This window comes from Triticum aestivum, chromosome 5B, assembly GCF_018294505.1.
Source record: "Triticum aestivum cultivar Chinese Spring chromosome 5B, IWGSC CS RefSeq v2.1, whole genome shotgun sequence".
NCBI lineage: Eukaryota > Viridiplantae > Streptophyta > Magnoliopsida > Poales > Poaceae > Triticum > Triticum aestivum.
In genome coordinates this window covers 164,743,118-164,758,192 of record NC_057807.1, presented here as the reverse complement: position 1 = coordinate 164,758,192, position 15,075 = coordinate 164,743,118, and the positions used below count along the sequence as shown (strand labels likewise).

Sequence of the window (15,075 nt, the reverse complement as noted above, 5' to 3'; positions counted from 1 at the left end):
AGATTATACTGCCATGGAGTCTCATGGCCATCGTTCACCGTAAGGCCGGTGGATATGTCCTGCTCCCATGCAGAAGGAATCGGTACCTCAACTTCATCCTCAGAATTTTCAGAATCCAGTTCCTCCACCAATCCATCCTCGTCCTCTTCCTCCATCACCCTCTGCATTTCATCCCCTTCCTCATCCCCATCAGCAAAACCTGAACCAGCTAATATTATCGACTGGCTGCTCTGCCCAGTATCAGGACCACAAACATCGTGTGGCACGTAGTCTGACTCTTTCTCGGGTTGGCTAGCATCCACATCTTGTGGTTGTGACCCGGATAAAACAATCTCGTTAGCCACTTCACTGCCTTGGCCGGGTTCATACCCCCTGTGGAGTTCTACGGTATTCTCCTCCTTCGGCACAGGTTGCACAAGTGCATATGGGTGGATTCTTCGGTCTCGACAGCGTCTTAACAGGGACAACCAATGCTGACTCCTATCTACCGGCATCAACTCCCACTTGACATTTTTACAGGATTTGGTCCACAATGCATGAATACTGACAGAACATACTTCAGGATCCAGACCGAAACTAGTTGTCAACCAGTACTTCAACTGTCTAATGTCCAGTCTGTCCGGGTCAGCTAGTGTCATGACGCCATTTTTAAACTCGCTAAGATCAACCCCCAACTCATTATATCGAACATTACCAGCGCCGTAGTAAACATTCAGATTTACTGATTCAGACATTTTCACCTGTCAGACATTGCCATCTTCTCATTAATCACAATATACACTAATATTATCCGCTACACGGACTATGCGCTAAAATGCCTCCAAAAATATATTAACACTAAAATTCACAATATACACTAATATTATCCGCTACACGAACTATGCGCTAAAATGCCTCCAAAATTATATTAACACTAAAATTCACAACGAACACTAATATTATCCGCTACACGAACTATGCGCTAAAATGCCTCCAAAATTATATTAACACTGCAATTCACAACGAACACTAATATTATCCGCTACACGAACTATGCGCTAAAATGCCTCCAAAAATTTATTGACACTAAAATTCACAATATGACTTATATACACTAACTAAACTATACAATTTACATAATATTTGTGAGGCCGTGATTATACCTTCGAAGTGTGTGTACGCTTCTTGCACCATCGGAGAACGACAACGCCGCCCCCGACGACCGGAGGTTCAACTCCGGTCAGCCCCTAACCTGCTCCTCCTCCTCACCACCTCCTCCTCTGCAGCAGCTTCTACTAGTCACCACCACCTACTACCCGTCCTCCTCTCCACCATGGCTCCTCCTCCCCACCATGGCTACTCCTCCCCAAACACATCAAAAACTATCCCATAGCAAAAAATAACACCATAGGCCGGTGGAGATTGCGATGATCTACCGATTCTGTGGGTTGGATTTGCAAATGAGTGGCAAATGGAGGAGATCGGCGCGGGGGGGCGAGGTAGAGAAGAACTGAGAGAGAGAAAGGGAAACGAAGAAGAACAGGAAAGAACAGAGCGCTGGCGTCGGCGGGGCTTATCCGCACCTTTTCGGCCGTAGCCTGGCCGAAAAGCTCTGCTTCGGTCACCTGTGGGCCGAAAACGGCCCAGTTCGGCCTCCCAGCAGCCGAAGCTACTATTTTCGGTCGGGCCCCAGCCGACAGCGCGTTTTCGGCCCAAGCGCGGCCGAAAAGCCTACTTCGGCCATGCCCTGGCCGAAAAGCCCCTTTTCGGCCCACCCCTGGCCGACGGGCTACTAGTTTTGCATTTTTCTCATTCTACACTATAGTTTCCGAAATTACTACAAAAAACATGATACTTTTGAAAAAAATTCCCCTGAAGCTTCTCCCCAAGGCCCTCGGGTAAGGAGAAGGTTGGCCATAAAGCCTGGATGACGCCGCTCATTGCCTGTCGAACTCGTTCAATCAGTTGCAACAATTCGGGAAGTTGATCACCCGTTGATACGGGCATCTCCTCCACAGGGCGACCTGTGAGTATACCTACAGACATATTTTGTCAAATCGACTTCCTCGCCGAACTCTTCTTTTCAAAGGAGTTCGCTCAAGCACTTACTATAGATGCCGCGACGAAGCCGCTGATTCTCCTTAACGGAGCCAGACAGCTCGGCCCGAACGCCTTTCAGCTCTTCTCCTAGCTGGGCATGGGCATCCTGGAGCTTGTTCCTTTCATGCTGCACCTTATGCAGCACCCTCTCGCCGGCCTTCAGCTGGCGCAGAAGTTCTTGCCTATCCGGATCTTGTCCAGCAGCACCTGCAATGTCATTATCAGACTTGCGTACAGGCCAAACACTACTTATCTTTTTTAAAATAATGTGTTACCAGGAGAGGTCCTTGTGTTTCCTCCTGCGGCAGCGAGTGCAGCCTCAAGTTGAGCCTTACACTCTTGCAGCTCCTGAGACAGTTGGGTATTCTTCTCGGTAAGACCCTGCGTTTCATATGATCCTTAAATCAGTTAATATAACTACTTTAAGTCTCGGGGGCTACTGGCATATATAACTATTAAATTCTCTTACCCGTATGTCTTTTACATACTGCTCCGTGGCTCTGGTCAAACCATCTTGAGCGGCACGGAGGTGCGCGTCCCCTGCATTAAAGGCATCCAACGCCTCAGGGGAGAAGCACGCGTCACGAAAAACTGTCCGACGGCGCCTGTGGTTCATGGCGCTCTCCACCTCAGATTTGGTGGCTGACAGTCTATCGGCATCCTTCGTTGGAGGAGTATCCGGCTCGCGCCTTGCACTCGCCTCCCCCTCCAGGCCAGGCGCTGGAGCTTGGCTGGTAGAGGCCGGATTGGCCACCTCCACGCCCGCAGTCCGGCGGGCGCTTTTTCTCCTACAAAACTCATAAGCACTCAAACACTTCCTAGGGACGTTGTTTTAAACAACGAACCATGAGCTATACCTTTGCGGCGATGTTTCGACTTGCGCCGCACTCCTCTTCCGCCTGCTGGGCCGAACTGACCCTTGTTGGTCAGCCGTAATGGGTTCGGCTTCCCGCCTTGAAGGCGCAGCCTGCACGATACCGTTGTATATGGTGGTCAGAAATGCGCGAAGATGGAGTAATGGTGTTAAGAATCCGGCCATAAAGTACCTGGGGAGCCGGCGACAGGCCGGGGTAGTCGGCCGTGATGGCGACTAAAGCATTATCGATGCTGAGCTGATGGAACACCCCATCAATTAGCTCCACCTTTATATCCGGATCCTCTTCGGAGGTCGGATCAAGGGATCTTCCCGGATCCTCGGGTTGTGGAGCCGGACTGTGAATGTCCTCCACATCCCGGCGCAGTTCCTGCGTCAAAATCACAGAATAAGGTACTCGGCTTTAGAAGCACGGGTCGGATGAATAAACGTTCGCTTACCCAGCTCTGAGGGTTACTCATAGAAAACCCGTTCAATGGGTTCGTCCGGAGGAAGTCTTCTTTCTCCCCCTTGTACAGGCCGGACAGGATCTTCACCAGATCCTCGGCCGAGCCCGGCCACTTGCAGCCGTGGCGGGTGGCGTCGTCCTCCCCGTTAAAATCCCACATGGGGTGGCCCCTGTATTGTAGTGGTTGCACCCCCCCCCCCCCCCGCATAATGCATGTTGCCATGACTCCAATCATGGTCAACTTGGAATGGGCCAGTAACCTTATCCGGCCCATCAAATAATGGACGCTCTTGTCTTCCTCCAGTTGGGGGCTCCGCGGACGCCAACTAAGGCGTTTCTTCAGAGGAGCGTTGCTAAACTCCGGGAGGCCGATCCGAACAGGGTCCGGCAGCGGAGCGTCTTCTATATAAAACCATTCCGAGGGCCAGTCTTCGGACGCCTTCTTAGGGGTTCCGGATGGATATCCGGTCCCGGCGATGCGCCATATTTCGGCGCCGCCCAGTTGATATATGGACCCCTCGTGAGAGCGGGGTACAAGGCAAAACAACCTCTTCCACAACGCGAAATGGGGCTCGACGCCCAGGAATAGCTCGCAAAGAGCTACGTAACCCACAATATGCAGGATCGAGGCAGGCGTGAGGTGATGAAGCTGGAGTCCGTAGAACTCCAGGAGCCCGCGGAGGAACGGATGTACAGGAAATCCGAGCCCCCTTATCAGATAGGGGACAAAGCATACCTGCTCCCCTTTGTTGGGACTTGGGGTAGCCTCCGCTTGCTTCCCACCTTTGTAGGTGGCTAGCCCGGCTTGGACCGGAACCATGAAGGCCGGAGGGAGATATCCCCCTGTTTGGAGCTTCACCAGCTCGTTGTGCGGAACAGAGCATCTCCTCCAATCTCCTGGCAGAGGGCTGGGAGCGCGAGAAGAGGATCTGCGTTGATGGTCCATGATGGAATGGATTCTTGGTCGAAAGCGCTCCGATGAGTATTCGCGGGAGGAAGATGGCGATCTGGATCTGGATTCTTGCCTCTCTTATGGGCAGATTATTCGCACAACTAGGGGGTAAAACATAAAAGACACCCTGGCTTTTCGTATTCGTGCGATGCGTGGAAGAAGGCCATTATTGGGCGTGGAAGCCAAGAAGCACAACATTGATGAGCAAGCCGGACACTGTTCGGCCGGTACATGGAACTTGAAGGAGAACCCGCCTTGCAACGCCGAAGACTATACACATGCTGGACTTATCGTCATTGAAGACTGGTTCGGGGGCTACTGAGGGAGTCCTAGACTAGGGGGTGTCCGGATAGCCGGACTACCACCATCGGCCGAACTATCATCGGCCGGACTATCATCATCGACCGGACTCCAAGACTATGAAGATACAAGATTGAAGACTTCGTCCCGTGTCCGGATGGGACTTTCCTTGGCGTGGAAGGCAAGCTTGGAGATACGGATATGTAGATCTCCTACCCTTGTAACCGACTCTATGTAACCCTAGCCCTCTCCGGTGTCTATATAAACCGGATGGCTCTAGTCCGTAGGACAACAACATCAACCCTTACAATCATACCATAGGCTAGCTTTTAGGGTTTAGCCTCCTCGATCTCGTGGTAGATCCACTCTTGTAACATCCACAATATCAATATCAATCAAGCAGGACATAGGGTTTTACCTCCATCAAGAGGGCCCGAACCTGGGTAAAACATCGTGCCCCTTGTCTCCTGTTACCATCCGCCTAGACGCACAGTTCGGGACCCCCTACCCGAGATCCGCCGGTTTTGACACCGACACTCATCATATAGGCAAATTCATCACTATAACGTTGGTCAGTACAGCCAAAGATAATATCATCAACATATATTTGACACACAAACAGTTCACCATCATAAGATTTAGTAAAGAGAGTAGAATCGAGTGAACCGGGTGTGAAGCCATTCTTCATGAAGAATTCCTTCAAAGTATCATACCACGCCCGAGGGGCCTGCTTGAGGCCATAGAGGGCCTTGTTGAGTCTTAAGACTTTGTCAGGATTCTTTGGATCTTCAAAACCTGGGGGTTGAGCAACATATACTTCTTCCTCAAGCTTACCATTGAGGAATGCACTTTTCACATCCATTTGATATAAAGTGATATTATGATGGTTGGCATAAGCAAGTAATATGCGAATAGCCTCAAGTCTAGCAACAGGTGCAAAGGTTTCATCGAAATCAATTCCTTCAACCTGTGTGTAGCCTTGAGCTACAAGTCGTGCCTTATTCCTCACCACAAGGCCATTTTCATCTTGCTTGTTGTGGTAGATCCACTTTGTGCTGATGATATTATGCTTGCGAGGATCTGGACGTTTGACCAGTTCCCAGACATTATTGAGCTCGAACTGATGTAATTCTTCTTGCATAGCCTGAATCCACTCAGGCTCCAGAAATGCTTCATCTACCTTAGTGGGCTCTGTGATAGAGACAAAAGCATAGTGCCCACAAAAGTTAGATAAATGTGAAGCTTTTGAGCGTGTGAGAGGACCTGGTGCTTCAATGTCATCGATGATCTTTTCAACTTGCACTTCTTTTGCAACGCGAGGATGAGCTGGTTGTCGTCGAGGAATTTGATCAGCATTTTCTTCAGCACCATTTTCTTCAGCATTTTCCTCAGGTACATCAGTTGGACGGTCTTCGCGTTCGGTAATGAATTATTCAGTAGATTTTTCAGTAGGAATAACATCCTCAGTAGCCATAAGCTTGATAGAATCTTCAGGTGCTGGTTCATATTGGGTTTCTTGTCAGTGAGGAGTTCATAGGCAATCTTCTTGAAGAATTTGTGAAGATATACTCTGTTGATGATGTGGCACGTGGTATCAATTGCATCAATCCAAAACCGATGAGGGGTTTTGTATTCATCAAGCATAGTGCGAGCCATCTCAACAAGAGTTCTGTTCTTGCGCTCCAAGACGCCATTTTGCTGGGGAGTATAAGGAGCAGATAATTCATGAGTAATACCAAGTTCATCAAGATAGCCATCAAGACCGGAATTCTTGAATTCAGTTCCATTGTCACTCCTGATGTGCTTGATCTTCACACCAAAGTTGGTTGAAGCCCTTGAGGAAAATCATTTGAAGACTTCCTACACTTCATGTTTGTAAGTAACTATGTGTACCCATGTGTAATGAGAGTAATCATCAACAATAACAAAGCCATATAGAGATGCATCATTAGTCACAGCAGAATAATGATTAGGACCGAAGAGATCCATGTGAAGCAATTCAAATGGTCAAGTGGTAGTCATGATAGTCTTCGCTGGATGCTTGGCCTTGGTCATTTTTCCAGCTTCACAAACACCACACAGGTGATCCTTGAGGAATTTGACATTCTCAATGCCAATGACATGCTTCTTCTTCGCGAGCATGTGCAGATTCCTCATGCTAGCATGACCAAGTCGTATGCCATAGCCAGCCTTCTGAAGCTTTTGCAAGTAAGCACACGGCAGGCTGTGGTCCTGTAGAGAAATCAACAATGTACAAGTATCCTCTCCTAAAGCCTTCGAAGACTTTGGAATTGTCAGCTTTCATGATCACAACACAATGATACTTGCCAAAGACAACAACCATATCAAGATCACAAAGCATTGAGACAGACATGAGGTTGTATCCCAAGGACTCGACAAGCATGACTTTGTCCATGTGTCGATCTTTAGAGATCGCAACCTTACCTAGACCCAATACCTGACTTTTGCGTTTATCAACGAAGATGATATGCTTCAGATGTGACGATGTTAATGGAGCATCCATTAATAGATTCTTATCACCAGTCATGTGATTTGTACATCCACTGTCGAGGACCCACTCATTTGCTTTGGGTTGATCATCCTGCAGATGAATTAGTGCAGCTTACAAACTCATACTTCATCAGTGAAGAATATGACATCAGTATCATCAGTTCAATTTCATCAATCAATAGCACAGATAAGCAGTATTGAGGATGTGTGAAATGAAGGTTCATTTCATCATGATTAGCCTGCGTCCTTTCAGGCATTTTGTCAGGCCCCCAGCAAATTATTCAGACGTTAACGCACGTCTGGAGGCCTGACCCTGCATAAGAGATTAATTCTTTTTCTTCACCACCCACATCTGGAGGGGTGGCAAAGAGTTCATCACTCTGCGAGCACCATATGAAAAAGGTGGCAAAGATGCCAAACCATTTCGTTTCACATAAGAGGGGTTAGGGTAAGCATATGAATAAGCAGAGAAATTCTTTGAGGACTTATGAACATAATGATTTGAAGAATAATGCACATATTCATAGCCCTTAGCTCTTCCCTGCGAAACAGAGTTGTTAGCACGATGATGTTCATATGAGGAGTTTGATCCTTTTGAGGAATTTGATCCATGTGAGGAATTTGGTCCTTATGAGGACTTGGATCCATATGAAGAATTTGGTCCATATGAAGAATTTGATCTGGGGTTCCTGTTCTTCACTGGTGGTGTCATGAGGACATTCACCTGAAGACTTTCAACATAACTTTTGGGAACCCAGATTTTCTTCATAGGGGAATCGTTCCTGCAGTTAATGTCAACATATCTAGCAAATACTTCACCATTCTGATTTTTGAACAGTTTATAGTTGGAGTCAAATGACTCATCAGAAGAATGAGGAGATTCACATGTAAAGCCAGATAAGTTAGATGGATCAACTGGAGGTCCCTTTGCAGCAACCCATGAGGTTTTGGGGTACTGCTCAGGCTTCCAATATGTTCCATCAGCATTGAGTTTCCTCTCAAAGGCAATACCCTCTTTCCTAGGGTTTCTGTTGAGGATCTGCTTTTTAAGCACATCACAAAGAGTCTGATGCCCTTTGAGGGTTTTGTACATGCCCGTCATATACAATTCCTTCAGCCCTGCATTGTCAGTGATACTAGCACTGTCCTCAGATAAGGAATTAGTGATAGCAGAGGCAGGTGAAAAATTTGTAATATTTGAAGCATTTGAACATTCAGGTGAAGAATTAGCAGATTCATATTCAATGCACTTTAAGCATGGAGGATCAAATTGTTCCTGAGTGGCGCTGATTTGTTGAGCAAGTAACGAATCACGCTCCTTCTGAAGATCTTCATAACTCACTCTTAACTTCTCAAGATCTTGCTTTCTTTGAAGAAATTCATAAGAAAGCTTCTCATGATCAGTTAAGAGTGTTTTATGATGACTCTGAAGATTGTCAAACTTAGACTGAAGTTTCTGAAGATTTTCAGTTAAGTCTTTAGTGCGGTCCATTTCTTCACCCAACATATCATCACTTTTGTCTAGCATGTTTCGAAGTTTTTCAATAGCCTTTTGTTGTTTCACAGCAATCTTAGCAAGTTTAGAGTAGCTAGGCTTAAGATTTTCATCAGATTCATCCTCACTTGATTCAGAGGAGGGGTATTTAGTTACCTTAGTAGCCTTTGCCATGAAGCAATAGGTGGGGCATAGTCATCATTGCCTTCATCAGCGTTGTTGGTGTTGCCATTTTCTTCAGAGTTGAAGATAGACTTGCTGACAAATGCGGTAGCAAGAGCTAGACTCGACACACCTTACTCAGACTCCTCGGATTCCTCTTCTTCCTCATTATCCTCAGATTCAGCCTCAGAATCCATTTACTTGCCAATGAATGCCCGAGCCTTCTTGGAGCTGCTCTTCTTGTGGGATGAAGACTTCGAGGATTTTGATGATGAGGACTTTGAAGATTTCTTCTTCTTCTTGGCATCATCAGAACTGTAATCCTTGTATTTCTTCTTCTTTAGTTCCTTGTCCCATTGAGGACAATCTTGAATGTAGTGACCAGGCTTCTTACATTTGTGGCATAGCCTTCTCTTATAGTCACTTGATGAGGAATCACTGCTCCTTGAAGATTTTCCAAAACGACCACGTCTTGAGAATTTCTGAAACTTCTTCACGAGCAGTGCTAGCTCCTGGCTCAATTCTTCAGGGTCACCAAGGCTACTACCAGAATCTTCACACTCAGATTCAGACACTGCCTTGGCCTTCAGGGCACGTGGTTTGCCATAGCTTGAACCATAGAGATCTCTCTTTTCAGCAAGCTGGAACTCATGAGTATTTGGCCTCTCGAGGATATCAGCAAGATCTAGTGACTTATAATTAGCACGCTCTTGTATCATCAGTGCCAGAGTGTCAAATGACAAATCGAGTGATCTCTGCAATTTCTTCACCACCTCATGATCGGTGATGTCAATGGCACCAAGTGCTTGAAGCTCATTTGAGATATCAGTGAGGCGATTGAAGGTTTGCTGAACATTTTCATTGTCGAGTCTTTTGAAGCGGTTGAAGAGATTGCGAAGAACGTCAACACGAGAGTCACGTTGAGTTGAGACTCCTTCTTTAACTTTGGAGAGCCTATCCCTGATAAGCTTAGTAGTTTCCAAAGCACTCACTCTACCATACTGCCCTTTACTCAGATGACCACATATGATACTCTTCGCTTGAGAATCGGTTGCTTGAATCTCTTCACATCAGCAGCATTCAGGGAAGGCGTGACTGAGGGAACACCATTTTCCACAACGTACCAGAGATCGTTGTCAATTGCTTCAAGATGCATTCGCATCTTATTCTTCCAGTAGGGGTAGTCCGTGCCATCGAAGGTAGGACACCCAGCAAAGACCTTGATCATACCTGTGGTCGACATAACAAAAACTCCAGGCGGTTAAACCAAAATTACACAGAACAAGGGAGTACCTTGCTCTGATACCAATTGAAAGTGCGTTATATCGACTAGAGGAGGGTGAATAGGTGATTTTTATGAATTCTTCACCGAGGAATTTGATGGTGAGGAAATTCCTTAGCGAAGAACTACTTCCAGCGGAATAAGTACTCAGAAGTAAGCATAACAGAAGACATGCATGGTCATCATGATGAAATGAAGACAATTACAGAGTACAGAAAGCATAAACACAGGATAACACAAGACGAAGACAAACAGACTGAAGAAATTGAACTGAGGAAATTGAGAAAGTCTTCAGTCAAAGTCTTCAAACACATATATGAACAACTACTCAACACAGTAATGAGGAAATGGAAGAGTTGAGGAAATAGAACCAGTAGGGTTGGAGAAGACAATGATTTGATAGAGCAGTTCCAACTGCTGTCTCAGTTGTACGTCTGGTTGGAGCGGCTGAGTATTTAAACTCGAGGACACACAGTCCCGGACACCCAGTCACTGAGCACGCAGCTCAGGACACCAAGTCCTCACCGTATTCTCCTTGAACTAAGGTCACACAGACCTCGTCCAATCACTCGTGGTAAGTCTTCAGGCGACTTCCAAACCTTCACAGACTTTGGCCACTCGGCGATCCACAATTCCTCTTGGATGCTCTAGACCATGAGGCCTAACCGTCTGAAAGAAGCACAGTCTTCAAAGGTAACAAGCGTCGGATCCACGCAGGATCAATCTCTTCAGTGATGCTCAATCACTTTGGGTTTATGGGTGTTTGGATTTGGATTTTCCTCACTCAATGATTTTCACTCAAAGTCCTCGGAGGATGGGTTGCTCTCAAATGACAAGTGTCAGTTTCTCTCGGAGCAGCCAACCAGCTAGTGGTTGTAGGGGCGGCTATTTATAGCCTAGGGAGCAGCCTGACATGATAAGACATAAATGCCCTTCAATGATATGACCGTTAGATGGATAAGATATTTGGGACAGCTGGCGTGTAGCACAGCAATGGTCGGAAATTTGACTCTCAAATTCCTCAGGGCTATCATGTTCCTCACTGTGTAGGCAATCCGCACTGGCGAATTCCTAACTCCTCAGTCAAAACAAATTCCTCAGCGACCAGAAGAACTTCGTCTCTATCACTGAAGAAATTGACTGAACTGTATGAGATTTCCAATGGCTTCACTCGAAAGGATTGGTAGGTGTAGGATTTTGAGTTGAGCATCACATGAAAATTTTTCCTTAGTATTTCCTCGACCCCCTTTAACAGTACGGTGTTTCCTATGACTCAAGAAAGAGAAAAACAAAACTATGAAAACGAAAGTCTTCAAGCTTCATATTCCTCGCATGAATATCAAGTCTTCACGGACACACCAATTTCTTCACTTTCAAAGTCTCCATGAAAGTCTTCAGGAATACCAAAATCTTCAGTCGAAGATATTCATTTTTAGGGGTCGACTTTCTCTGTAAATATCAAACTCCTCATAGACTTATAAACCTGTGTACACTCATAAACACATTAATCCCTTAACCTATAAGTCTTCAATACACCAAAATCACTAAGGGGCACTAGATGCACTTACAGGCATCGAATTCCATGATAATTCATACCTGAAATAAAATTGTGATTTATTTGATATCTTACTATCGTATCCGCATCGAGCACAACCGAGCGCATCTATTTCCGGTGAGGCCAACTATCCAGAATCCTCCCGCATCTTAAATCCATTGACGCTTTTCTGTTATAGGCTTTGCTCTATGTAGATAACGAAATTAGCACCGCTAAACTTTTAATCTGCAAAAACCACTATAGAGTACTTTGGCCTGTAATTAGCAAGTCTTCCTTCATTGCCGCGCAAGTACTTCTCTTGCATTCCCTGAGATATAAAGTATATACTATCTCTACTTCCTAATCAGTTTGAAAGATTAATTCAAACTATGCATGCTCCTAATAAGGAGAAGTTCTTTATTATCTTGCATGTACTTTCACCAGAATGATTATTTTTGTTATACCTCACTGACCAATGATGTCGGGCTTTACTTCGTCGGAAATTAGCACATACCAGCTAGCGAATATTCAACATAAAAATATGATGGTTATAGGCACATACCTTTCATTGCCTTTAATCTTCAAGTTCTCCTCGATCTGCTCTCTACCCATGTTCGCACATGATCCAAATTTCTCTTTCGTGCTCATGAGTTTCTGATAACACGCTGATTTACTTTTATGTGTTCCTGAATAGAGTAACCAAATTAAGTGAAAATGGGTTTTCTTCTTGACTACATAAAGTAGAAGATGGTACCAGCATTTTCCGACAAAGAGGGAGGGGGAGGAAAGAATTTATTATTAGGCTACTCTAAGGGAGTCACATCTTTTAGATTCATCTTTACATGCAAGGAGAAAACTGTGATAATGCAGCCATAGAGGAACAAATCCAAAATACACAAAACAAATACATTGTAGCTATCATGAGTTTTGTTGTTGGGGTCAGGCAATTGAAGATTGTGGTCATAAATGCAGTAAAGCATGCCTCTACTTATGAGAGAACAACCAAAATTACAATAAACTCCACACTGATTATAAGTATATTGTTCGTACAAAATGCTAAAAAGGAAAATAGGTCTTCATAAATTGAAGATAGTTCAGCCACATCAGATTCAGCACTACACATAACTCGCGTACATATATGCATTGTTAAATACACTGCTAATCACATCAATACGAAAATTTCCTTTAGAGGTCTTGCAACTCTTTGGAAATAAAACAAAAGCGACCAAAGGGCAGCTTCGAATACCTTGCCTGCGGAGACCGTGCATGTCCAGCAATGAACCTCACCAGGACTCAATCATTTGGCATGAACAGATTGCTGGGCTGCAGCACACAACAAGAAGAACCAGTTCAACACGGAGTTAATTTGAAAAAACCAATGTCCAAGACAGTTTGTAGTTAACATAAATTAACATTATTGTTTCAGTTAACAACAAAAATTAACATTATTGTTTCAATTAACAACTCCTTTCTTGCACGGACATGTATTATGTGATCAAGCAGTAAAAAGCATTTAAGGGATTATCTAAGTACAAAATTTAGAGAGAAAAACAAAACTTTCAGACCATGAACCACCGATCTTCACAAAATAAGTTGTCTGAGGTTACTTATCTGCCTAAGAGAGCGTGTACTGCATGTCGATGATGCCCATTTGCTCTATAGGATCCTGCACAATTTACAGATGTTTTTCCACTATCATGCGCCCATGGACGAGGCACCTTTAGAAGTGTTTGGCATATTATGCATCTCCGAAAATATTGTAATCAGACCCCATGCGTGGAACAGCTTGTTCTGCCTGATATATGTGTGCAACATGTCAGATGCAAATAATTCGATCAACTAATTATTTAGTCTAACCAGCATTGTGCTAAGCAATCAATCAATCAATTTATGTACTGGTTCATATGCCAACACATCTACAAACATCCTTGGTAAATACTGGAGCCAACACCTCCACAAACCCATGTGAGCTGCAACCTCCACACACAGAATTGCATGCTATTGATTGAAGGGGAAGAGTAGCTATACCTGGTACGGCTCTATGGACTGTTCTCATCTGCGTCGACCTCATCCGAAGCCTCGACGGCCACATGTCTGTGAAGCCGGTACACCATCCTGCTCATGTCGCTGGCACGGCAGGCTCGACAAAGGAAACGGCCACGAGGCGGTAGAGGCACGGCAAGGACCCGTCGCCGCTGGCGGCGGCGAGGACAAGTCGAGCACTACCAAGCGCGGCCGCGAGATTGGCGAGGTCAGCGCGAGCAGGGCAGTCGGCGAACACGGCATGGGCAGGGAGGCGGCGAGGTGCTTCCTAGGAGAGTGAGCGGCGGTCGAGGAGGCCGAGGATCAGGGTGAGGCGGAGGCTGCGGCTAGCGGCGGTAGAAGACTGTCCTTCCACCGCCGGCGGTGGCGACCTTTGTGTGATGTTGGTCGCTGGTTGTGTGCGCATCTAGCCGCCGTCGGATGAGTGGAGGGGAGCTGGGGAGGGGATGAGAGGAGGCGGCGGTGCGAGACGAGGTCGCCAGCTGTGGGGGCGAGAGCGGAGGGGGTGGAATGGGTGACTCGTCGAGATCTGGCATCGTGAGTGGACTGGGAGTCTGGGAGTGGAGAGAGTGAGGGGATCAGGGGAGGGAGACAGGTGCTGGTTGGGCTTGGGTCGTGCGGGGAAGGATAGGTTGGGTGCTGTTTTTTTAGGGGGTAGATTGGGTGCTGGTTGGGCCGTGTTTGTAGCTGATTTGGGCATACAAAAACATATATATTAAAGTGTATACATATATTAATTAAACATGGAGCATACAAAAAAATATTTTTTATACTTATTAGATATATTGAAAGTATCACACAAAAAACGCAATTTTGAGAGAAGAAACCGAATATACTTGGTTTGTGTTGGATTGCTTGCATGATTTTATCTTTTGTCGGACGATTTTCCTTAGCCTATATAAATAAATTAAAATGATTGAAGAAATTTCATATGACTGCTTATTTATATAAGAACATTATAGTTGGTTATTTTCTCCGAGATAAATGCAACATCTTTTTTTATAATATGAAAAACGGGTTTTCTATTTTACAAAATAAAATAGTTGTGTTAGTTTCACTTTTATTTTCATTTTATATATTATCTATGTTTCTTTCATCGGATATAAAAAGTGATGGGTTCCGACATACACACTGATGTAACGATGGCTGACCTGACTGAAACACTATGAGAAGAGGTGCATATAGCTAATCTTTGTATGTATGTTATACATGATAATACAAAAGGTGTATTCTTTATGTATTTTTTTCAGAATATAGGAGACATAGATATGGAATTTGGAGATGCACAAAAAGAATCCATCGACAAGGGTTCCGAAGCGACGTCACTAAAATGGGGCTTCATCGAATTTTTTACAACATAATGATGTGGAAGCGGTGATATCTCATAAAAAATCA

The 15,075-nt window shown here is 45.2% G+C and overlaps 1 protein-coding gene across 8 annotated transcripts in view; it reads right to left on the bottom strand.

Annotated features, from left to right (window-relative positions):
• The window catches only part of LOC123110920 (uncharacterized), a 43,474-nt gene extending 29,191 nt beyond the window's left edge, over nucleotides 1–14,283 (bottom strand). For 2 of the 8 annotated variants that reach the window (XR_006453823.1, XR_006453824.1), the window contains exons 1-3: nucleotides 13,666–14,274; nucleotides 12,884–13,432; nucleotides 12,200–12,323 (exon numbers count right to left, since the gene is read on the bottom strand). Coding sequence is in view for 1 of the 8 variants with exons in the window: in XM_044531561.1 (XP_044387496.1) it covers nucleotides 12,200–12,206 (7 nt within the window). In the remaining 7 variants the exon portion in view is untranslated. Of the gene's footprint in view, nucleotides 1–12,199; nucleotides 12,324–12,883; nucleotides 13,433–13,665 lie in introns of all 8 variants that reach the window. The other 6 variants (XR_006453821.1, XR_006453820.1, XR_006453826.1 and 3 more) reach the window with 5 other exon arrangements.
• Nucleotides 14,284–15,075: the final 792 nt, after the last annotated feature.